The sequence below is a fragment of the Glandiceps talaboti genome, chromosome 2 (genome assembly GCF_964340395.1).
Source record: "Glandiceps talaboti chromosome 2, keGlaTala1.1, whole genome shotgun sequence".
NCBI classification, from domain to species: Eukaryota; Metazoa; Hemichordata; class Enteropneusta; family Spengelidae; genus Glandiceps; species Glandiceps talaboti.
Window position 1 is genome coordinate 27712077 of NC_135550.1, and position 27199 is coordinate 27739275.

Consider the following 27199-nt stretch of genomic DNA (forward strand, 5'->3'; position numbering starts at 1 on the left):
TGTCACAGTAAAAGAAAGATTCATATTCTCATTAAAAAAAGAATAATCATAATTTTAAAAATATATTACGAATTTTGTTTTGTAATTATTTTTGGATATCGTACATTTGAAGCTAGAAAATTGGTAGTATTACCGTACGGTGAGTGAAGTGTGCATTGTCTTGCTGTACATGGTAATACCTGTGATGGCTGGTTGTTGTTGTTGTATTCAGGTTTTGCACCCATTGGATGAAGTAATCCTGACACAAAATAGCTTTAATGTAGACTTTTTCTCTGCAGCACAATTATTTCCCTTGTTCATTTTGATGACTGGCAAACTATTGTCTATTTTTGTACATAATGACAAAAAAAATGAAAAATGCTCCTCACTTTTGATGGTGGTGATCCATCAAATGTTTTTGTATTTCCAAACCCGTGTATTATCCATCTAAGTCCCCATCTTTGTGTCAAGAACACACCCGGAAAAGCTCTAAATTGACTCAAATCTCCCTTTTGTAATTAGCTTTGCAATTCTTTTCTTGGCATATTTTCAGCGATTAGAAAGTTTTTCTCTTTTCCTTCCTGATGGGATAGAAATAAATACTTCCTGGTGAGTACCGGGTTCACGCAAATGAGGGCAGATTGATTTAATGAAATCTGCCAGCATGGATTTGTTGGACAAGTGATTTCTTGAGCTTACCCTGGCAGATGATACAGGGATGTTCTGATAAGACAAGACAAGACAAGACAATGAAAATATACCCTCTATGCTATATATGACTCAGGATTATCAGAACTGGTTCATTTTTTTGGGTAATACCAATTACAACAGGAAATACATCATGATACTTCAGCATCTATTCTTTCAAAGCTTGGAATTAAGCAGTCAGCAGTCAGTTAATGTTACCGGTACCAACAAATTTTGAGTAGTTTTTTGACATTTGAGTTAAATATGCATAAAGTCATACAATCTGATATGGATTGGAATCAAAAATATTTTGTGAACATTTGAAATTATTTCTGAGCAAAAAAATTGGTTGAAATGAGTGTCATCTAATATGAGACATAATAATGCATGCCATGTTGGTGAAAATGAATATCTTGGTGACGAACAAAAAGGTTTTAGTTGGATAATTAGACAGTATGCAATCACATCTTACATAATTTATGCAAATTGATAAACATTACACCTCTACATCTTATATTCTATCAAATTCTTATCATAACTTTTCACAAATTTCATTTCATTTTATTTCATCACTTTATATGACTTCATATCTGTATATTTGACATCTACATTTCTAACCATCAGGAGAGTAATATTCACTATTTATGTTGTTTTAATATCAAGGTTGACTGCTGTCTTGAAGATAAATTTCACTGGAAATAAAAGTTCTATAAATTCACTCCAAACTTTGCCATATGAAAACTTGTTATTTTGTGGGTTTTTTTGTGTGATTTTATACTGTACATTTTGAATAAATTATTTATAGTTTGTTTGTTATCACTTTACGTTGTTCGTGTTGATAAATATGTATGTATGTAGGTTGTAGTTCTTGTTCCTGATGTCAAAATATGTATCAACCACAATATTTTAAAAGAATTGATAGCGAAAAGCACTGAAAGGTATATATTTTCTCCAGCTATCTCTGTTATTTTTCTACACTGTATGAAGAAGACAGTTAAAATTAGACTGGTAAATAAGAATGTAGGTTTGTCTACTCTCAAATTAGTAAAGTTTGCTAAGTACTTGTAAATGTCTACTAGCTGCAAAGCCATGTCTATCACTACTTCATTCCAGACACTTTCTACCATCAAAACAGTCACAAAAACACTCCTTCTACATCACGTACGTGCTGACAGACTTGACCGATGACGGGAATACCGAAATGGCGACGAGAGGAAAAGGAACCTTGACACAAGTTATCACTTTGTGTTTGTATACACCAAACTATTCCTAGATTGTGTGATCTAGAATACCACATACAAACATCTCTGTGTTTATTGCCAACTTGACCTTGGTAATGCAACATTTGGGGCACAGAAATGAGGTTCGGATGGGGATGGTCTAGTTGCAGATGTCACATTCCTTTGTCTTGTGCCGACCACATGGGAAGTGGTGATGAGTGACAAATAGTGCAGAACCGTTTTGTATAACCATATTAATACTAATCCCTTTATCCCTATTACTGACTACGTGTATGTTTCATTTTTTTGTAGGCTGCAATACTATCGGAATTACCCAATTTATCATGATATATGGATCCACATGTTGGATATCTACATAAATAGGGTCACTTATGGTCTGAAAAGTAATCTACAATTATTCAACACAATGAGACAAAATCATTTTACTAAACGTTTGGGAGAGAATTAGTGAAATACCTGGCAGAAAATAAAACAGCACTGTAACTAAGAATGTCTGAATGATGAGGTATCTTAGTTGGTCAGTTTTGGATTCATCTTTCCTTTTGATTCCATGTGGAGAATACAAGATGTTGTGAAATAATCTGTATGAAATGATGTTGGCCTTTTCTAGTGAAGAGGTAGTCATAGGTAATGGTCATATCATACTGGACTAAATACCACATCACGTTATCACATGCTAATAAGGTGGTTACATGGTAGTTCTGGTAAGCATGGTAGTCCTAGTAAGTCTGGTGGTTACATGGTAGTCCTGGTAAATCTGGTGGTTACAGGGTAGTCCTGGTAAATCTGGTGGTTACATGGTAAGTTCTGGTAAGTCTGGTGGTTACATGGTATCCCTGGTAAGTCTGGTGGTTACATGGTAGCCATAGTAAGTCTGGTGGTTACATTGTATGATTTGATACTACTCAGAAGGTATCAGTTCTTTCTGCATATTCATACATTCTAGTATGTTTTTTTCTATTTCAAATACATACAGTCAAGTACTACAAGTTACAATCAGTTTCAAGTTTGAAATTTCAAGAAACTGAATTTTCTTTGACTTTTAATACTTATCTTCATTTCTGTAACTTCCCGAAGCAAATATGATTATTCCTAAATTCCATCTAAATAAATTAGTAATTATTGCAGTCAATCAGTCTATATCAATAGTCTTAGTAGTTTGCTATATGTACTTGGACTTCAGACAACACAAAGAACAGGTTAATTGACTCTTTATCAAGCATTAAACAAGTCCACAGGAGCAAATGTGTTAATCTTTCATTCAAGTAATAGAATGTAAACACAAAAAAATACAATTATTCACAACATTCTTTTACAATAAAATCATTTTGAGTATTATGCTAGTAACTTAAAAAGAAACAAAATTCTACAACTTTTTCTCCATCAAAATTGGGTTGGCAAAATCACCACTTGGCAAGGCATGCAATGATATACATTATGACACCCATCGATACAAAAAATGGTTATCGACAACAGAAACTATTTTTTTAAAAACAACAGATAACACAGCATAAAAATATGTGTATATGTTATATCACATTATTTTAGGATACAGGATAGAGTTGGTTAACATAGCACAAATTCATAACATCTTTCATTGAAAATCTGTTTGCTGAAGTGCAACAGATGTAAATTTAAACCACAGATTGTGAAACCAATGTTTTGTGTGTCAAATAAAAGGGATTATAGGTTTTATGGCGGCAAATAAACTGATTATATCATCGGCCACAAATATTTATTCAAGGTTAGCATTCTTTTGTTGTCATTGATCTTTTGTTGGGATCATCACTGCCATTCAGGCTCAATATTTCTAAGTAAATTTATGGATACCGTGGAACAGTTTGAAAAGAGGATACAGCAGAAAGGGAAATTTAATTACAGCAATTTCTAAAATTCAATAGGAGTTTGTTTTCTTTCTAAACTGCTTTGATATTTCAGAAAAGTTTGAGTTGATTGAGACAGGAGGAACTCCTGCTGTCTTCTGGTGTTTGATTATCAAGTTTTATCGGTAACAGAAATTGAAGCCGATTGTGAAGGTCTAACAAATGATATGAAAGTCTCAGGTTTTCACAACTATCATACACACACACTGCAAGGTTCCAGCGATACCCTCAGGCACATCATTTTTTGTTACATAGAAAGAAAGCCTCATGTTATTGGTCTGGATATTTCCAGATTAAAATGCATGGGGAAAGTGTTTTTGTTTTTATTTCAATAAGAAATGAATACACTTCTTTTTTATTCCGGTTTTATAGCTTTCTGTTTCACGATATCTTAGCCAACAGAATCTAGTTTCAAATACAACATTTCAGAATTTGACCATGGGAGGGCGCTATGCAGCTCGGCCTCGCCAGGCTGGACCTGTCAACTCAATTCTGATACTAACTATGACCATAGCAACTGATGCATGCATCATATCATTTAATTTAACAGCTCAGAGATCAAAAGGAAAAGTCAGATAAAAATTTGATGAAATCTTGACACAAACCTGTTCTGGTAGCTCCAAAATTGATCTTTGAGGTAAGTGTTATGACTGTATTCATCTCCAAAAGACGCTTTACTTTCAATCCAATTGACAACGTATCCGTCCACAGCTGAGCAATGCAAGATATAAAATGATTTCATAATATGAAAACTAAGAAATCTTTATCAACTTGCCTTGTTTTGTGAGATAAGATAAATGAATGCAATATAAAGGTGTATGCTAACCCCCCCCCCCCCCCCCCCTCACAAAAAGCTGGAAAAAAAAACTGTTGGAATAATAAAGAGTGACTTCCAGGGGTGGTGTGAGAAAGGTCTCATGTTGAGTGATTTCACACTTCTTACTTGCCTTTCATTTGTTGCGATACTGCCGAGGTACATGTTGTGACCCGGCTGACATCAAAAGATAAGTCGAGTCACTTTGTCTCAGACAGTTGGCCAACAGTCGGCAAAGGTTATCACCCTACAGATAATATAAATGCAATCTACCACCAACTCAGAAAACTCATTAGAGTCCTGATCAGATATACACAGACTTACCGATGGGCACCTCTAATTTAATATCAGGCGTTTTATCATATCCACGACTTCTCATGTCATCTTCACCTGCGAGGAAATCAAAATGCACAAAAGAATCATAAAAGTGTCATTAGAAGAACAGCTTGCACTTTGAAAATGTAAAAAAAAAAGTCAGTGAATGACACACAGGTAGCAAAACTGTTTCAATAAACTTCATGACAGTTTCTTCCCTTAGCCTTAAAATTTTCCATATTTTACAACCTGGCTGTGAGTCTTAATGCCTATGTTTTGGTCCATGTTATGTTCACTACAGTGCCATTAGCCAGAAGAAGATTCCATCCATTTTCTGAATTCACTAAAATGGTCAGATGTATTCAAAATTTTAATTTTTTTTTTACTTTTTACAATATCAAAATACAGCTGTCACCAAATTTGGAATGATTTGGAATGCTGTGAATCTTTAATATGTCAACTGAATCAGTTCATATTAAAAGTTAGGGATGGGGTAATCTCTATTTGCCTTCCCTACTTTTCCGAAAAAAATCCTCTTAAATAGACTATGACACTTTTTCTCTATTTGAAGGCAAAGGTCAAACGCAGATTGACTTTGAGGTGCATAAACATCAATTATAGATATATCTGGTGAGGCAGTATTCTGGATGTGTAAAGATGAAGTAAGAGTGATTTGGAACACCGATTATTAATTACTATCAACTAAACACTCTTACTGTCATGTCAAAACTTATCATTTCATGAAAAACAGGGAGAAGAAAAATCGTCATTAAATAAATGTGTAATGTGCACCCTATCATCTATTTGACTAGTGAAAATGAATTTACTGATGACAGTTTGTCTAGTAATTACCTTTCTGAGTTTAATAGAGATGATTAAAGAGAGAGATTTGAACAGAGTATAGAAGTATTAGTGATGACTTGCTGCAACTGTGACATAACCAGCTTTGACAAAATGAATGACCAGAATTAGTGCAGAGTAATTGACTTCTGCTTTTAGTTGAGCAAACAGGGTGAAGTGGCACAACTTTCATCCACATTAATAAAGTTGTCTGTAATAGTGAGAAGTGTCAGCTGACTGGTTTGCTGCTTTGCAATGAATTAACACGGTCACAAAATGACTACTTAGCATTGTCAATTTAGTTTAATCGGCTTATCCAGGATGGTTCGACCCAAAAATTTATCAAAATTCAGGAAAAAGTGACTTATTCAGATGCCAGATTCCCTTTAAGCAGCTGACCAGAATGCAATTCAATGTAAGTATCTCAAAATAAAAAATAAACATTTACTCTAGTTGTCTGATAAAAAATTACTGCTAATAAGTTCAAAAATACAAAACTGTTGATATAAAACTCCACTCCCCTTTAATACTATATCCATATATGACTGTAAGTCATTTTAATTGTTGTATAAAAATGATCATTCCCCAAAAAATAAAATAAAAAATTTGGCAAACTCAATTAGAATTTGATGAAGACTATATAGACACTAGGATATATGAAATAGTCCTGGATAAATATATAGACTATTATATAATCAGTGAACCGACAATTAACTCATTTATACTGAGCACTCAATAAAGCCTTTAATCAGTTCATGATCATTACAGTTACTGATCATTAGCATAATTAGACAATTAATTATAGCAGTCTGGGTGATTTATTGCTGATTAACCATATATAATATGTAATAAGCTGATGAGGTCAATCTCAAGGTCATCTCTGATGAGCTGAGAAAATGCATTTGCAGGGGTTATTTAGTTATGAAATTTTAGTCATCATAAATAATGAAGATAAGATTGGATGTAGCCAGTACTAAGCAACTGAGTAACGATAGCAATGGGAGTAACAGAGAATCATAATGTCAGAAATTATCTAGTTGATTCTCACTTCATGAAATCATTAATGTGCCTTTTCTGTCTTGCTGTCAATTGGATAGAAATGCTAAGTTCTAGACTACATGCATCATTTGTGAAACAACTTATTGTTTTATCGTTTTTTTCAGAAAGCATTTACACATGCCTATACAGAGACACAAATACATGCACAGACAGACAGAAAAACAGACAGACAGACAGACAGATGGACACACACACACACATACATACATACATACATACATACATACATACATACATACATACATACATACATACATACATACATACATACATACATACATACATACATACATACATACATACATACATGCATACATACATACATACATACATACATACATACATACATACATACATACATAGTATACAGTGATGGAGGTATGTTGTCAACTGTGAATAGTTCAACTGTTCTTGTTAACTTGATAACCTGACTTTCCTGTGTAAAGCGGATACTTCCTTTATCAAGTTTCATAAACATTCCTACATTTTGTTTATACTTGTGAATGTCCCTCCACCTGCCACACCATCCACCATCACATATCAGGATGTAAAACAACACACAGAAAGATAAAAAATGAAATTAAAAAATGCCTTATTAATATTATATAATAAAACATGCATATTTCATTTATCTCATTCCTAACACCAACTACTAACTTTATATGTATATTTAATTTTCAATTTCCATACCAGATAAAACTTGTAATTATTATATTTTCTTGTTACATATTTCAGTTCAGAAAACATTAACATAATATTTTACTGAAGACGACATGTACTGACAATGGATGGGTAAAAATTATCAATTTTATAAATGAATATTACATTTGTAATCTTCAAGCAATTCTCTACAGATGAACGTGACGCAATATAATATTATTTCTATGAAAACAGTAAACTGATATCAACATTTGCTGGTAGTATTTTCCAGAACAACACAGGTTGAAATGTCAAAATATTTAAGAGCGATATGACATCAAAAAAATTATATTTTGAATGGTTTTCACAATAATTCAAAATGAAACAAATCATACTGGAGTAAGGTTGGCAAATTAAGGTTGGCATAACAATATGAATAGTGTCATGTACAAAATATGTCTAATAATGGTCCATTCACCAAACACACCATCGGCAATAACTCTCATTTCAATAATTTATTGCATTGTACCTAATAGTGATAATTTAATATCAAGGCAACCTGCGTTATGAAAATTAATTGTCAATATTACATTTCGGTGCTTGGAAAGCTTGAAAATTTCTATTTGCTTTATTAACTGGGTGATAACATTGTGTCTCACCTTTTGATCTCTTTGTCAAATTCTGTACAATTATTTATCTGTAGAGAAATATGCAATAACTATACGTCAACAGGAATATACTAGGATGGATATGAAATGTGTGGACTTCACAATGCGCATGAACGTAGCCAGTGCAGTGAGATGGAAACATTGCTTTGGAGACATTTGTTCAGGGTTTGAATAAGTTGTCAGTGAACTGGGGAAGAGGGGATAGGCAGACAGACAAAGACTACAGACGTAGATATACCTACACACACACACACACACACACACACACACACGTGTATATACGTACATACGTACGTACGTAATATACATACACATATACATACATATATGCATGCATGCATACATAGATACGTACATACATACATACATACATACATACATACATGCATATATATATACACACATACATACATATATGAGAGAGAGAGAGAGAGACAGACAGACAGACAGACAGACAGACAGACAGACAGACAGACAGACAGACAGACAGACAGACAGACAGACAGACAGAGACAGGGAGCCAGAGAAAGACAAAGAGAGACATACACAGTCAGATAGACAGACAGACAGACGACATCAAAAAGGTACTAATCCAAACAGCTACATGAACATCTATGGATGGAAAGATATTAGACATTTTTAACATAATGAACAGAACAGAAAATAGGTTTAGAGTTTCAAACCTATACAATCTGCCAGCACAGTAAAGAGAACACAATTCAAGTACTACTGAAAACCCTACATTTCATTTGTATTTTCAGCTTGGGAAAGTCTTTCACCATATGGTTGGGTTCCTGTTCATCACAACATGTTTTATAAACTATGCATAGTATGTAGTTGTAGTGATGTACAATGAGATTACATCTGCTCTATCATCAGCCAAATATTGTACCATTTTGTAAGGGGTAGGGTGGGGTGGGGAGGAGGGGGTGGGGGCGTCTAAGTATCATGCCCACAAAGTATCCTTTGGATGTAACCAACATTAATGTACCACATTAATAGGTTAACTTTCTTTTATCTCTTTCAGATTATTCCAACATACTATTACAGTTGACTATGGAAAAATGATGGAAAAGAGATGAAAGACAGGGACAGAGAGCTGATAGATTTCATTTACATACAAATGACAAGTAAAACTGTAATGGATGGCAAAAACATAGTACATTAAAGAACAACCAAACAAACAAATAGAAAATATTACTTGTCTACAGGTATCACTCTCCTGGATACCAAATTCAATGATGGAAAAATACAAAGAGAGAAAAATTTCTGTGGCTGGAAGCATTTTCAGGAACAATTGGAGATAAGCAATTAATGGCATTAAACGCTGTCGTGTAGGAAATATGTGGGTTGACATTGATGGAGTACAGACTGATTTTGGTTTATCCAACTCTTGTATTGATCAAAGCAGTGTATACAATAAAACTCACGCTAGCTACCAAAACTTGTCCATTTACTTTTACATGGCTGGCGGTCAATTTTAGCATAACAAAAGATCTTTAGTTTAGTCTATGGGTTTCAACTTTGTGTAAATGTACTATTGCTTATTACTCTATAATGATAGCGATTATCCAATATACCACCTTTTCATTTGATTCCTGAATTTGGGAATAATCAAATTGGCGGCATCCGTCAATTCATTACAGGACCTGGCCATGGTAATTGAAATTGACTGCACTTATTTATCATTTTATTTGTCATTTGGTATCCTATAGGTGCAAGACTAATTGTCTGTATAATACTAAAAATATTTTTTTAAAAATGAGGAGATCATGGCTGTGTTTTAGCTGCACAAAGCAATATGCATATATGTATAAAGTTGATTCTTCTCTAATTATGGCATATCAGTGCCTTTTGCCAAAATGAAGCATTTGTGTAGTCTTTTGTTTATGGAAGTCTTTGATGGATTGGTTTTAGTAGCAGTCAAAGGTTGCACCAGCTGCTGACAGGCCCACACAATAGATACGGAAGATATCATATACAGTAAAAACAAATGAATGAACCAGATTTCATTTCCTGTCTTTATTGGATGCAAAATTTGCACTTCCTTCATTTCTGCTCAAATTTGGCGGCGCTTTGTCTCTAAAATTGCATGCATAAATCATATATTATATTACCTTATTAAGTTGATGAATTGTAATTAATGATTTCACAAAGCACATACTGGCTAAATTTTTCAATTTACCAGACATATCCTGCTGAGGTTAATATCTTGTTTCATACATGTAGTAAGTCTCTATTATTTGTTTCATCTTTCACTTTGTATGCAACCAAAATATAGGAAACAACGAGAAATGGATATCATAGTGTCTCCTTCTGTACCTTCCTTTGATATTAAATAATTTTTGTTAGCATTATTTTGTTAATTAGTGTGTACTCGTGTGTAATAAAATGCAAGAATGATTGTTGTCAAATAACTTTCCATCGGACATAAGGAAAGATTTAGCAGTAAACAAAATGACAATTTTTTATATGTTTTGGTTACTTCAATTTTCAATATATACCAAACAGAACTTTCTTGCTCATTGCATATTTGGTGAGAATTATGGACATTGAATAATAAGTGAGGAGAGTGAGGGTAGGGGTGACAGTGGGGGTAAATGTGAGAGGGTGGGGTGACAGTGGGGGTAAAGGTGAGAGGGTTGGGTAACAGTGGGTAAAGGTGAGAGGGTGGGAGTGACAGTGGGTAAAGGTGAGAGGGTGGGGTGACAGTGGGGGTAAAGGTGAGAGGGTGGGGGTAACAGTTGGGGTAAAGATGAGAGGGTGGGGTGACAGTGGGGGTAATGGTGAGAGGGTGGGAGTGACAGTGGGTAAAGGTGAGAGGGTGGGGTGACAGTGGGGGTAAAGGTGAGAGGGTGGGGGTAACAGTGGGGTAAAGGTGAGAGGGTGGGGTGACTGTGGGTAAAGGTGAGAGGGTGGGGTGACAGTCGGGATAAAGGTGAGGGTGGGATGACAATGTGGGTAAAGGTGAGAGGGTGGGGGTGACAGTGGGGGTAAAGGTGAGAGGAGGATATAGTATGGAATGAAGACGAATTAGATTTTTCCTTGTTTTCATAGGTATGTCTTTCTTCCTTATTTGGTACAAAAACAAACATAAGATCTTAATATGAAAAATTGAAATTGAAGCAAGTACCAAAGTCTGGTCACTGTCTTTGCATGATCTCAGGGTAAAATAGCTTTGGAGCTATCATCAGGCACAATTATCAGAGTATCATTTGAATACTAATTTTGTGTGTCCATAGGGTTGAAAGTACTGAACTAATGTTAATTTTCTGGGAATCACGATCAAAGAGATATTGATATCAGTATTAATTATAAGAAGGCCTAAAATAATAATGGGATGAAAAATGGTTTCATCAAAACGCTCTTTTTAATTTGCATATCACTACTGCAACACCTTTTAATACTTCACTATTATGTAAAGAGAGTTGAAAATACAAATCCATTATATCTAGTCCAAGCTAAATTACATGGAGCAAACACCTTTCACGTTTTAAATATTATGTTTTGTTTGTCTTTCTGTCTTTTAACTTTAATATTTTGTATTAAAGATGAGTAAAGCAGAGGTTAGGAAAGGCCAGAACAATCACAGACATGTATAAAAAGTAACAGTTGTGACTGGGTTCATACTGGAATACCTTAATTTGCATATCAACGTAGTACATGTAATTTGATGAAAACACAAGAGTATACTCGTTATCTATTAACAGATGATGTACTCTGACCTCCTTTACATTGATGACACAGTAAATTATCTAATATCAGTGAAAACACAATTTACATAAAAAATGTGTAAATCTAACCAGTTTGGAGAAAAACGTAGTCAATACCCAAGTATAGACGATGTTGCATGTATTGTCTAATTTGACGAAAGAATCCAAAATTATACGGCATTATTTCATAGTATTCACAAGAAAGAAAGTTTTCATGAAAGATTATACTATTGTATAATGAACTTGGAGATGAAATCTTGAGGCAACCACTGTGCCATCACTATCTGTGATAACAGTATGCGCTTGGCACTTTTCAGTTGTCACCATCACAATCTCTGAATCGCATTCATTTGATGCTTGTAAAGTTGTCGGTGCATTTATACAGCAGGGAGGTGAATTCCATTACTTTGCACTGGGTACTACCTTCGGTGTGAAATCCAATCTCAATGACATTACATTCTAGCTGTACAACCCTTTGTTTAAAAGACCACTCTTCAACTAGATGTCAGACTGCATAAACCTCAAAAATCCCATGCTTTACTTGTTATCTTCCCTCCATGTTATAGCAATACAAACAGAATGGGTGGACCTGGTGTTTGAGTTTGGAAAGCTGGCCTACCACAATGATAAATACATATACAGATTATCATGCTATTTCACATCTCAAGCTGGAACCCCCCCCCCCCCTTCAGTATAATGAAAGAAGTACTTCCAAATTGATATGATGCATCCTTCCTATATTGTCTTGTCTTTTAAATGATTATGGTTATACAGCATCTGATAATACTAAAATATTTTATGATCCCCTTCATCATGTACACAGTGAAATGAAAACTGATCAAACTGTAGGTTTACGTAAATCTCATTCCACATAGAACACAATGGATTAAAAACATTAACCAAAGACAAGTTTAACCATTGCTAAGTATTTAATACATGTATAATCATTATTATGCTATTTGCAAGCCAAGTTGAACACACTGGAACAAAAAACATGAGATAAATGAGAGCAATTTGTATCGACATCATTGGTTCAGTGGTACCTTTAATATGTCCAATGTACACAATTGACATCATTTTTTCATAAATTATGCATGTACAGGTATAATCATATCATTCCTCAATATGTTATTTAGTTATCATCATCATCACATCTTCATCAGCACCATCATAATTTGTCTCTTTATGAAATTTATGACAACACACACTGTATGATACGTTTCTGAGATTAAACATCAAAATGGTTTTCTGAGTACATTTGCATACTGTTGTAACTATGGCAATGAGAATTGATATACTGAGATTATTCAGAATGTTGCCATGGCAACCATCTGACAGCACTCTTGTTGGAAATTTATCTCAGTAATAATTATTCTTTAAATCTAATGAGTGGTGTGACCTTGACCTCTGACCTACATTACCATGGCAACTGGATTTTTCCTTACTTTTGAGATAAATTAGCTACAGGATGAGTTTGATGTTAACATTAAGTATACCAAGATATATATTTATCATACTACAGTCACCATCTCTATTTCAAGCTTAGAATTTGCTGGAATTGGTCTAGACTTCCGCAAAACAAAGTTAATTCAAATACACGAAATATGAACAATCTTGAACTTTGATACTTGCAATAGAAAAAGTTTATCATAGTTGCACTTTACAAAGAACTCTCTCTGTGCATTTGTATAAAATTCACAATTTGTATCTGTGATTTATTTAAATCTACAATAATGTATGCATGTACTATGCTCCTATTGGTCATTTTGTACACCTGCTCTATGCTATATATCAACCAATCACTGTTCAGAGTTCATACATTTTGACTGAGGCTCATCAAAATCACACCTGATTGGATACACCAGATGCTGAGGAATAGCACTTTGGTTGTAATAGTTGTCAAGGGTATCACAGTAAAGTCGTTGTTAAACGATAGTGTCTGCTTGACACTGAACCATAGAGGATGACAACAAGATTTAATTTGTACATTTTGCTGAGTTTGGGTGACAATCTAATGAGTGTCAATGTTCACTAGGGTTTGTATAACCAGCCACTGATATGTTTCTACTCTCTTCAAATCACCGTCTGTAAATAACACATCAACAATCATTCTACTATTCTCAAGTCAATACCGTATCCGCAATTGTATTGGAAATGGGTTTGCTGTGTGTGTCACGTATGGAAACAAGAATATCGACTAATTCAAACATTTATAGACATTATAACCAAACAAAAAAAAAACATTAATTGTAATTTCATGTTATACTTTCCTGTAGTCAGTTTGTCGATCTGATACATTACTATTATGGATTATTTTACTTTAGTTTAAATTGACTCTGTCTTCATTTCAACTGTTGAACACTTATCATGTTTGCACCATGCAAACAAATTAATCCAGTAAGGTAGTGGGAAAGTGATAGCAAAATCAATCATAAAATTTGATTAGAACATAAAACTGATAATTCTTATAACAGTACAATTACTGATCACCTAAAAAGAAGTCAAGGGTATAAAATTATAATACTAGTATTCTCACTGGAACTTTAAAATGGGAAGTTGTTTACAATTTTTTGTTGCCATGTCAACTATTTCCATGGTGACCTATCTCTGCGGGATGCGGTATCTTTAAAAGAGTTTTTGATTACAACTGTTGAAATACATTATGTGATATGAAAAATTACTATGCCAACATTTCATACCAAATACTCAATTTTCAAAAACAGAGCATGTTTTTCCTAATATCCATTCTTTGAAGGTTTTCTTTTTATAATTACACTGTTTGTTAGTTTTTCCTTCTTTCTATATTTTCTTTCTCTGTAATTGTATACATCCAATCAGATTACAGACTCTTTAATAATTAAAGTTTCATCTGTTGTCATGGTGACAACACATCATAAATATGTATGAGTTTGTATCAGACCTGCACATTTAAAAGTTAGACATATTATCCATGCACTCAAAAGTTATACGGTCGTTCTAATGCATCTGTTTTTCTTTGAAGTAAAGAAACAGTTTCAGGCCCCTTGGTTTTCCATTTGCAAACTTGTTCATTAAATGTACATTTACAACAACAACAGCTCTTTGAATTAGCTGGTAAAGTCATCAGGCAGCAAATATCCCAGATGAAAAATGTTTCAATTAGTAGTTCATCAAGTGCTGTAAAGAAAATGTGATATGGTGATTTCGCGTACAACAAAATCTGTTCCCCCTTGGCTCATTGTAGGCCGCTGGGCAGCACAAAACTTGTCTTGAATTACATTCGGATGTCTAGTATTACATTTTGATGAATTAACACAGTAAATGTTTTTTGTCTGTAGGGACTCACACGGTGGGTAAATGGACTTGGCAGCCTAACCTCCAAAGCCATCCATCATTGTGATGTATGGGGGTGGGGACGTCACATGACAGGTTGCTGACCCTGTGTCATGTTTTTTGTGTGTGCATGCATGTTTTGAGAGGATGCTTGTCTCCATGCAGACAAGATCTGAGTAATCCAACAACATAGACAGTTCATTTTATTTTTTCAGCGAATGAAGTACTCAATTGCAAAGTCAAGATCAAAGATTTTTTTTGACTGACAGTGTAAAAGTACGGTACTCAAATTTTATAATTTGATTCTTTGTTGGCATAAGTGAGGATCAACATGAAGTGGTGGCTTCCCTTATTTTGGTTGTTTGGTATTGAACTACAATGGATTTGCAAACACATTTGAGATAACACAAGGGAATAGAAGATCTAAATGTGTCAATGAAAACTGTGAATTTGGATAGATCTAATGCAGCTGATATATCATACGTCTGCTTCTGACAGTATTGCGTAAATATCAGTGGTGTATGCAATGACATATTCAGGTCAAGAAAAATAAAACATTCATCGCATAGGCATATAGATATATGGGTTTGGTGTTCAGTTTTATGAGACCAATTTAACTGTAAAACTATTCCTGAAATACTTTTTTCAATATTTGATGAACACTTCATAATACATTATATACTCATCCATAAAATATACAATTGAATAGATTATACATATAAAAAATTCAAATTCATCAAAAAACTCACACATTTGTTTGCCAAATATCAAAAAAACTTTCAGTTTTAATAAAATATCTCACTTGATTAAAATTTAGGTCCTGGTGCTAACATAACTCCATGGGTTAGGAAAATGACACACAAATTACTCTAGTGTTAGATTGAATTGAAGGTAGGTCAATCCAAAGATGAAATTGTCATTTGAAAATAAAAATAAAATAAATTCACATCTGGTGATAGAGCTATATTTGAAGTTAAAATTACATCCTTTGGTAACTGTCTTCTTATTCTGACTGCAATAAAAACATCTCTTAAAAACATAAACAAAAAACTGTCTTGTTATTGGTTTTAATACCTGATGGTTACCCTTTTTAATACACATTTTCTTTCAACAGTGCTACCTACAACTCACACTTTTTTTTCCATCAAATAAACAGATATATTCACTAAAAATTGGTCAGTCACTTATAAAAAGACATTGTGTCTGTTAATTAGTAGTCACTATTGTATGTAGGTAGTGTAGTGACAAGTTTAAATCTTGAGTGAAATCTTGGTTTTGAATCAGTCACCATGTTAAAACTGCACCAGTTGTAACTGTAGTATCATTTTTCAATCAGACAACCACAACATATTCACTGAAAATTGTTAAAATACCAAGAGTTGGACATTGTACATGTTAATCTGTTGTTGATATTATCCATAAGCAGTACAGAAACAGGTTTAATGGTGATCATCATTGAGGGCGCTATTTTTGGGTGTGGACCCAAAATCAATTTGATATATGATTTGATTTGTGTATACAGCTACAAAAAACATGTTTATCCATAGGTTGTCATGGTTACTTGATACGATATACAAGTGAATTATCATACCTAACAAAACATTTCTAAAAAAAACTTTCCACTTTCAGTTAGTACAGCATTAAAACTAAGTGTGAACCTTTTATTTGACCCAATTTGCACAAATTTTTCAAAGTACAGTTATGGACACTGGATCTTTGGCCCCTTCAATCACAACTTGCAAGGCATGATAAGATATTTGTTACGTAAGATATTTCTGTAACATTAATGTAATATTATATAATATCCACAATTTGCAAAGATTCATGGCAATGAAAGTGAAGATGACAAAACAATAATCATTTGCTAAAATGATGATAACAGGTTGCAACTTTTAGAGTAGAGAGGAATAGATGGATGGGGAATTCAGGGTTTTTACACTGAGAATCACTAAAATAGTTACTTTGTTGTTTGCTTAATATCTTCTACGAGTTTGCCTGTCAATTAATATGATTTTCCAGGAGTATTCTGCAGTGCTCCTCATGAACAGACAGTTATTTGACATCTCAAAATTGGCAATTTTGATACAATATTTTATGGTTGAAAATTTCAGAAATTTCATTTTCCAATATCAAAGTCTCTGGGAGTGAATTAAATTTTTCAAGAACTTTCCAGGGGTAATTTGAAATTCCACAACTTTTTAAGGACTTTTCCATGACCCTGGAAGATACAAGGGAATGATGTCTGACATCGTCGCAGCTGACTTATCCCAGCAACCTCTTGTTTCCATATCAACCAGACATAGATAAAATTTCTTACAAATTTGATTATATCAATACGAAATATTATTTTGACAAATTTGATATCACAAATAAGAAATCTGATAAGATCATCTGCACCTAAACTGAATTGGATGATTCTATAAAGAAACATACAGCAACATGGCATTGATAATATATGGTTAGTCTAACACAGATTCATCAAGGATTTTATTTCCTGTGTCAAACTTTAACTAGAGTGTTTATTGTCACATGTATCAACCTGGTCTCAGATTCAGAATCAGATTCACAAAGGGGTGGAGGTGGGGGTGGGAAGAGGGTAGGGTGGGGGGGGACATTTCATGTAGCCTCAAAGGTATCATTTCTTGTTTGACTGCTTTTACTGGGCGTTGTTGTTATTTTTTGTATATGATACTATCTGAGGCTGAATCTGAAGCTGAATCTGAGGCTGCATCTAAGACTGAATATGAGACCCTTCTCTGATTCTGAGACCAACTTTATATAAGTGTTTATTGTTCCTCAAAGGAACACAAGCTGAGTTCATATGTTTTGGGGTGTAATTTTTTGCTGTACATTTAAAAGTCACTTGAAGTATTCTAACCAAAAGTATACATAGCTATCACTTGTAACTAGTGTATACATAGCCATCACTTGTAACTAAAGTATACATAGCTATCACTTGTCATTGAACTCAACCTAGTATTAAGACAATAACTTATAAAACCTTATAAACAATGATATATGTTGTGATGCAGACATGATATTCTATGATGCTTATATGACACACTGTGATGCTGATATGATACACTGTGATGCTGATATGATACACTGTGATGCTGATATGAACTGTGATATTGATATAACATGCATGCTGTGATGCTGATATGATAGTGTGGTGCAGATATGATGCTGATATGATAAAGTGTGATGGTGACATGATTTCATGTGATTTTGATATGATACAGAGTGATACTAATATGATACAACTTTCAAAAACAGTTCAGTTCACTGGGTAAACTGGTTTGATTGCATTTCTTTTGCCTTGATGCCTCCTCAGAGACACAGCGATTGAAAATTTCCATTCTTGGTCCATCGATGGTCTCATTTATAATATATATTTTGATAGGTTTACATCATCTTAGACACTAGCTTTGCCTTCAATTTACAGATTATTAAGTGGTGCAACCACTTTCACAAGACGATATGCATTGTAATATAGCGAGTGGATAACAAACCCTGAGTCATCGGTTACTGTATTTTAATAAAGGCAAGTGAACTGCTATATTTTTCAATTTTCTTTTGACATTTGGACTTGTGAAATTTGACAAGTTTGTCAGACCCATTAGTAGGGTGTCTTGTATCTGTTTGATGACTAGCTTGTCATAACACCTCAACCACGACACCACTCACTTTGCCTTCAACATACCTGACTCTTTAAATTTAGCAACCAAAAAAAGATAGTACAACAACCACGGCTCAAAAACCTAATCTAAATTATGGCAAAACACATGGGACAAGTTTGGTCGCCTACAATCTGGATGTTATTCCAGTATCATGGCTGGAGGGCAATGGGTTAATTGGAAAGTAAACTCGGCTTACAGACCAGGATCAACTCAAATGACTACAGCAAGATTCTCACATTTTCTTTTGATTTATGCGATTATTACATGGTTTGTATACAAATATCGTTTCTGCCACCTAGTTTCACAACAAGCGAAAAACAGCAACGTTAGAGTTTAAGTATGAAAACAAGTCAATGATCCCATTCCATATGAAGTTGATGTGAAACATTTGAAGTCTTCATTTTGTGAAAAAAAAGTAATAAAATAAAAATAAATATGCATAAGTTCCTTTCGCAAGCAGTGTAGATATAGTTGGTTAGAATTCTTCATGACCAAGATGACATTGATAATTTTTTTTTACTTCTGAAAATATAAAATTAAAACCAATTTGATACATACATGACAACTTAGTAAACCACAGGTAAAATATTCTAGAAAATTAACTCAATTCTTAAGTTGACCCAAAATATATTTCATATCATCGGTAGTTGTCATTTATATAGTGGTCAAATTTGAATTCAATTTGTACCTGTCAAAAGTGAATTTTACACACACACAACACAGGGAAGGGGATGACAAAGAAAACTAGGTCAATAATCATTGTTGTTTGAAGACAAAGGAATAGATCATTAGGAATAAATATGGTTTCAATAAACTACCTGGATTGTCTGCTTCATTGTAAACTTAATTGACAATGACTGTAACAGACATCTATTAAATTATGGTGATTTGAAATTATTTTAATGGAAGATACAGGATTCTGGGAATATAGGGTTTTATGCATACATTCTTTTTCATCATCTGAAGAAGAAAATATCTCTTCATCTTTCACTGCATTGACTATATTCTGTCAACCCCCCCCCCCCCCAACAACAACAACAACACCATGGTGTATATATACTACATTGCATTGTCACCCATAATCCTTTGGTGTACATTACATCAAGTACATTTGGTCACCCACTCCCTTTGCCCAACTACGTTTTGTATATGGTGTACAATGAATCGCTTACAGTCATCCTCCACAACCCCATGATGTGCACTGCATCAAGTACATTCTGTCACCCCAACACACATACACACACCACCCATAGAGTACACTGCATAGAGCACATTCTGTCTGCTGTTCTTGATACATACAGCTGTACCAACTATCATAAATAACTCATTACGAACACAAAGATCAAAGTCAATACCATTACAATATGTTGGAAGCCTGGCACATGAAGCACAATGGAAAGATAGACAGTTCATTTACTTTCTGTACCAAGGTCATTATTATATTACTGATAATCTGATCAACTGCTACATCAATGTTCAAGGGAAATCAAATATGCTAGGATCCGATTTATGATTTGCCAGTTTTAATCTTATTATCACATTATCCATGTTTTAATAAAGGTATGAAAAACATGTATACGCTATAAGAATCAGGTGGATTATACAACTCATCGTCAGACTTTGGTTGATAATAGCATACAAGATATGCATACAATATAAAAATATATGGATGAGAAGGGAAAGTTTTTTTACAACACATTTTTGCTGTTGACAGAGTTCCTTGTCCATGTTATTCCAATTAAGTATAATATGAGGAGTCCCACAGCATGATGGCTCCAGCATGGCTTAATTGCAACTTACTAGAATCATACAATATGAAGATTCATGCAGTATGGCTTGATTTGCAACTTGTACGTGTTACATATCTTGAAGAAACATGGTAAACTGAACTTCCTGCACACACAGAAAATTGAGGTATGTATTAAAGTTTGAAGTAAAATAGTAAGCTTTGGAGTTGACATATGAACATGCACCAAGTTTATCTTTAAAGTATGAATGAAAATAAAATAGGATTTTACAGATCCAATGAATAAAGTGGTTATTATGATTTGATGGTTATATACATATGCCCAATATCTAAAATATTAGCAAGGTGAGGTTTAATAATATTCCTGATATAAAATTACTAAAAGATGCAAGAATTTATTTCCATTCAAAAAAAAAACTAACAATGACAAATCTGAGATACTGTATAAATTGGACTTTGACATAAAAATTTGCCATCATTTATGTATGGGTCATGTATGAGTCGTAGAAAAAGATGGAGTGCATATGTCTAATAACTTGTTCTATCAATTTCAAAGATTTCAATGAAATTGACTCATACATATCAGAGAATGGCTGTCCATGCATGCAGAGACAAACAGACAACAAGTCACATGACCCATGGATTAACCAGATATTACCAGAACTATACATTTCAGACTGCTTCAGACAATATATATATCTATAAATTATCAACCACGTAAATATCTAAAATTACTTCCCTGTAAACAAATTGTTCCATTTTGTATGTTCCATCATTTCAATTATAAAAAAAAAATGAAATTGGTGAATATTAATTTAATAACATATTCATATGTAATATTACAATGAAGTCATAGATAGGATTAGTTATGACAACAAGGCCTTGAAAATGAAGTGTATTGCCACACCCCAATGGTATAAACCTACAAATCTATGCCAAGCTTGATTAAGCATGCTTGATTAGTAGTAGCCTCCTTTCTCAAGCTAATCTAACTGATGAAAGTATCTAGACTGCTGCTCAAAGGCCATGCACTATACACACTACACACATAGTTTATTAACAAACCAGGTCACATGACAACTATTTTTCAATGACGCCTTCTTTGGTTCAGCCTGGTACCGTCAGGATCAGATCGATTTAAATCTGCAATCATATGTAACCAATAGCATGACCTACAGCGTTTGTTGTTTGTGCTTCGTATGTTTGTTTTTCGGCTAGTTTTAACCAGTTGGTTATTTTATCCCATATACAGTAGATGTTTTGTTTGCCTCCTAGACAAGAAGTTTCCTGTATGAGCCTATTAATAGGGTTTCCTTCACTTTCAAGTCACATATATCATTTCTTAAGTCCCATTTATCTTATGCTGTAGATTACAATATGAATACTTGCATTTTGGTTAAAAATAATATTCACATAAAAAATAATTATATTATCGGTTTATTTGATCAGTTTATAACTGTTTCTATCAAAGCTAAACAGAAAATATCTGCATTGGCATCAGAATATTTGAATCTAGCCGTGGTAATTTTTACTTCCGAAAATGGAAAGTGATGAATTTTTAAAGAGACTCAGAGTATGAAATGCAATAATTTGATATCGATGAAGAGTCTTGATGTATACCCAAGTGTAGAAATAACGTGAATTTGTTAAATACTCTGTGATGATACATTCAACCATGAAATAATTATGACTTTTAAGTGAAAGATAACTATGAGTCTGGAGAAGACTCCAATATTAGATATAACTATTAATGCATTCTCTATTCTATCACGGATACATGGAGTGGAAAGATAATACATTAAAGTAATAGACAGTAATCCCAAAATTAAGCCATAACAAGAAAAGCCTTGGGCACTTCCCCCTGGGTTTGTTTCCAGTTTCTATGTATAATGTGAATATTCATCGGCAAATTGCGGCATCCCGGGGTGATGTTGTGTATTCCATCACCACGTCATCTAAAATACGGCCATGCTTCCCACTTGAGGTTACCAGTAGGAGAGAAGAGAGAGTGAGAGAAACAGAAAGGTGCTTGGAAGAACAAGAGACTTGTGTGTGGAAACTAAGGTCAATTGAGGTGTTGAGAACACAAGGTCTTTGTTTCGGCTTAGCACGTTACTGTTGTGAATGGTGTAAATTGCCAGTGACAAAAGCCGTGTGTCTAATGATCCTGAACTGTGTACTAGCATACAAACTCCACCATTAGTGATCTTTGACAAAACAAACAAATCTTCTTAACCCATTCTTTGGGCTAGTCTCATCAATCACTGTCCATGTATAAGAAGGTGAAAAATGTCAGCGTCAAATACTAAACATACAAGGTAAGACTCTACTGTGCTCAGATATATGAGATGCTAAATTTACATACAGGGCTCTCCCATTAAAAGACACCACACACTTCCTATATCCTGAAAATACCCTTCGGCAATACCATTAAATATGATGAATAATTATCATCCACAGAACATGAAATGGATGCATCTATATGATATCACCTATTAATATATTTTGACACTGTTTACACCAAATAATAGTAACTGCTATATAATCTGAAACAGCTCTCCTAACAGTATAAGTGTATCAAATTCAAATATCATTTTATGAAATTGCAACAAAAATAAATACTTGAGCTGCTCTTAAAAAATTGTCATCATTATTCCTGGTCATGCAGTTGATTGAACGTTTTACAACTTTGCAATCAAACAGGGGATGAATATATACATTTGAATGAGAGCAACATGAGGAGTTTTTACACGACTGTGATGTTGTATTTTTCAGGGTCAGTGGTTGCAAGTTGACGAAGTGAAACCGAGTGACATGTACTATTGCTCACATTGCAGTAACTATCATTGACACCTCTTGCCAGGACATGTTGGTAGCTATCTTCAGATCTCAATCTGACACTCAACAATGAAGTCAGCATTGAGATCATGAAAACTTTCAACCATCCAACCAACCAACCAACCAACCACACACACACACATGCACACACACACACACACACACACACACACACACACACACACACACACACACACACACACACACATGCACAGACAGACACACACACACATACACACAGACAGACACAGAGACAGACACACACAGTCACACACACACACACACACACACACACACACACACACACACACACACACACACACACACACACACAGGACGATTGAAGAAACCTGACTGCAAATGTTAGGAAGTTGACATGGCTGTGTCTCCCTATACTGTTGTGCTTTTAAAGTGGCACAGACTGTAATGTAAACTATGAAACTAAGAGTATAGAGTGTATTAAAAAACACACCACATACACAAATTTAACACATCACAATTTGTCTTGGACCAAATCTGGGTTGCCATAGCTTGATATGGGTATAGCTGAGCCAACAGTGTGGCATTGGCAGTTGAATGTGTGCAAAATGGCTGAATACATGAGATTGTGGTGTGTTTGAATTTATTGGTAATCAGAAAATGATGTCAATGAGCCATTTCATTTCTGGAATATCGTGAGAGTTCTACCAGTTAGTAGTTCAACAAACTTTTCAAAAAAGGGAATAATTCAATATAAAACAAAAGAAGCCCCCTCCCCAAACCCACCCTCTCATTACAAAGCCCCACAACCACCCTCTCATTACAAAGTTGCAGACTATGCCCTTTAACAGAATATACAAACCAAAGTTATGTTTTAAAACATACTTTATCTCCATCCTTTCCCCCAATTTTTAATATATTACCAGATTTTTTGTGTGATGTTCATTTTGACAATTTTTTTTTTTTACATCTGTCACTGATAGGATTAGTATCTTTTGTAGGTCAAATATAAGAGTATACATTTCAAACTTCTCTATTTGCACTAATTATTTGTACATAAATTTGATACTGTGTTTGTCAAATATCAGTTATCAGTACTTCTAGCTATCTTGGACATAGAAATAGTACTCACCTAGAAATGCAAGCCCTCTGTTGTGTAATTTCTCTTGTAGAATAAACTCATACTCTGCACCAACCGAGCTGGGATGAAAAATTAAGGAATTATGCAACAACTGAGTCAATTTATCAACTTGTGCTTGTCATACACACTGACGACAAAATAAACAAAGAAAATTAAGTTGAAAATAGCATTGTTGAACTACAATAAGAACTAGAAAGTGATATTTTTTGCACCGTGATCGCATGATTGGGTTTAGACTGAAAATACCCAAAATTACCCATAGTACATCCAGTGGGATGGTACTGAAAAACTTATGCAGTCACTTGATTTTTTTTATGTTTCACAAATCTAGTCAACTTGACCATTTAAGATAACAGAGGATATATCATTGTGTTGTCATTACCACAGAATGTATAATTCAGTACTTTTGTGGCTTTTTCTGGGGACTTTTTGACTAGAATGTGGGACACAGTAAGGGTGCAGGATACAGGGACATGTGGATGAAAAAGATATTGGGCTCTGCAGGCATATTATTTCATACTATAAAAACTATGCACACACACAGAGAAAGTAGGAAACTAGGACTAGAGAGAGTTTAATGTTTCTAGTAACAATGAATAGCTACTTTAAAACGACTGATATCACACTAGCGTTTATGACTGTTGCCTACCTGTATCTCTACACGTATCTGGACTCATTACTAGAATTGATTTTTATAGTGAGAGTTAAAAACAGCACTTTGAAGCCTTTCCTTGCCCTTCCCATGCTGTTCTTTCAACATTGAAGAATGAAATATTGGCCCAACAGGAGAGAGAAAAATTGCTTGATATTGCTTAATGTTCATTTTGTCATCTAGCAATCTGAGAGAAGTGATTGCTGGGGAGAAAGTACTCCAAAACTCACTTACCACCCTCCTGACCACACATAAATGTTAGCTACATGCCTCATTGTACCATTACACTCAGATAATTGCCAATGATAATGCAAGGTAAATGATACAAAGGCCAGGGAGTTCATCACTCAGAAATCTTGTTCGATTTGCGTTTATCTCTGACTTCAGTCACGGGATGCATTTTGGGCAGTAAATCAAAATTTTCTCTCCAAGTATACACTCTGAGATGATCAACTTTTATGAGAGAGTTATGACCCTGCTGAGTCACTTCCCACATATTATTTCCTAATCAAAGCAAGCCATCGGTGATTCGGGCATTTTTGTGGCACTGTTCTGCAGCGGATAAATTGATGGATATGGAAAAATCTATTCCCTAGGAAATTGCACATATTAAGCCATAAATGTAAACTTAATACTGATCTTTGAGCCATTACATGAATAGAAAGCAAAGCACTGCCTTTGAACCTTAAAACGATGCTTCCTTCATAAATAGCTCATATTGCTTCTGTATAATATGATTGCCTCCGTACTACTTTACAGTGGTAATAAGCAGTAAATCCCACTGTCTTTCTAATATCACTCCCGCTCTGTTTATTGTGCAATTTCCCAACAGTTTAGATAAGCAAGTTTCATCAGGGGAGATCGCATCCACTGCTCAATGCAATTTACTGTTCCCAAATAATCAGTACGAGGTATTTTTCTGGGAATAGAAATTAATAATTTTTAGTGCATTTTTGATGGAATCTTTTGATGTCAATCAGACGATGTAATCCTGGTTGGGCAAATGGAATATTGAATCAAGGACAAATGGAAGTATATGCAATCAATGGAAATTGCAGAAACAATCAAAATGCTTTTTTTTTACCCGATTAGTCAGGCAGTAAAATCTATGACCAGTTGGCATTTTGAAGGAGCCTCGCTGTCTGTAGGATGAACAGCTAAATATATCATGCAAAAAGCCTCATCATCCCTGCTTTTCTTTGGAGATATTAAGAACAAAATTTTCAGATATTCACATCTGTGTTTGTCGTATAAATACTGTTCAATCATTTGGCAAAAAGGCTCAAAATGAGGGGAAACTAGACATTTCATTTCTACTTTTTCTTTTTCTTAATTGTAAAAAGTTATGTTAGGATAAACAGAATTTACATGAAAATAATTTGATATTATATTTCAATTAAATGAATATTGCACGACACTGGAAAATCTAAAATTTCCTGCCTACAATCCAAATCATTTGACAATTCTGTATGCAATATTAATCATCATGAGATGTGTCTGAAAACTTGTATCATGAAATCGCAGAAATAAGAAAAATTTACAGTGTGGTGATCTTCCTTACACAGAGGTATCAGTTTTCAATAAATTGTATCGTAAATTTAATAAAGAAATTCATTATCCTACAATATTGCGATAGCCAATTTTCTTTTTGCTTTTTCCATGAACATCACAGGCAGAATGAGAAGAAGTCAAGCGATCTGCCTATTTGAGGCAAGTCTTAGTTGACATCACAACTGCTATTTCAACCATTCAGTGTTTTCTAACAAAAGTCTTTGTTACTGTTATCAGTTCACAAGAACACAAAGACTTTATCATCATCCGCCTTTCCTTTGTTCATTTTTTATGATGAAATATCAAACAATTACACCACACAAAAGATATGAATTAAATTAAGTATTAGCTAAATGTGCGAAAATGGACAATTCCATTTTTTTTTTATCTGCCACTGCTGGAGGACTTCATAATTTTCAGGGCAAAGAATGTCAAGACAGTGTACACGGATACATTTGGCA

The 27199-nt window shown here is 34.2% G+C and overlaps 1 protein-coding gene across 1 annotated transcript in view; it reads right to left on the reverse strand.

Moving 5' to 3' along the window:
- Positions 1-27199, reverse strand: part of LOC144453480 (CDAN1-interacting nuclease 1-like) — a 51133-nt gene that overhangs the window by 9590 nt on the left and 14344 nt on the right. Inside the window, exons 8-10 of the mRNA XM_078144791.1 lie at positions 24527-24594; positions 4929-4994; positions 4396-4501 (exon numbers count right to left, since the gene is read on the reverse strand). Coding sequence (XP_078000917.1) covers positions 4396-4501; positions 4929-4994; positions 24527-24594 — 240 coding nt within the window. The remainder of the gene's footprint in view (positions 1-4395; positions 4502-4928; positions 4995-24526; positions 24595-27199) is intronic.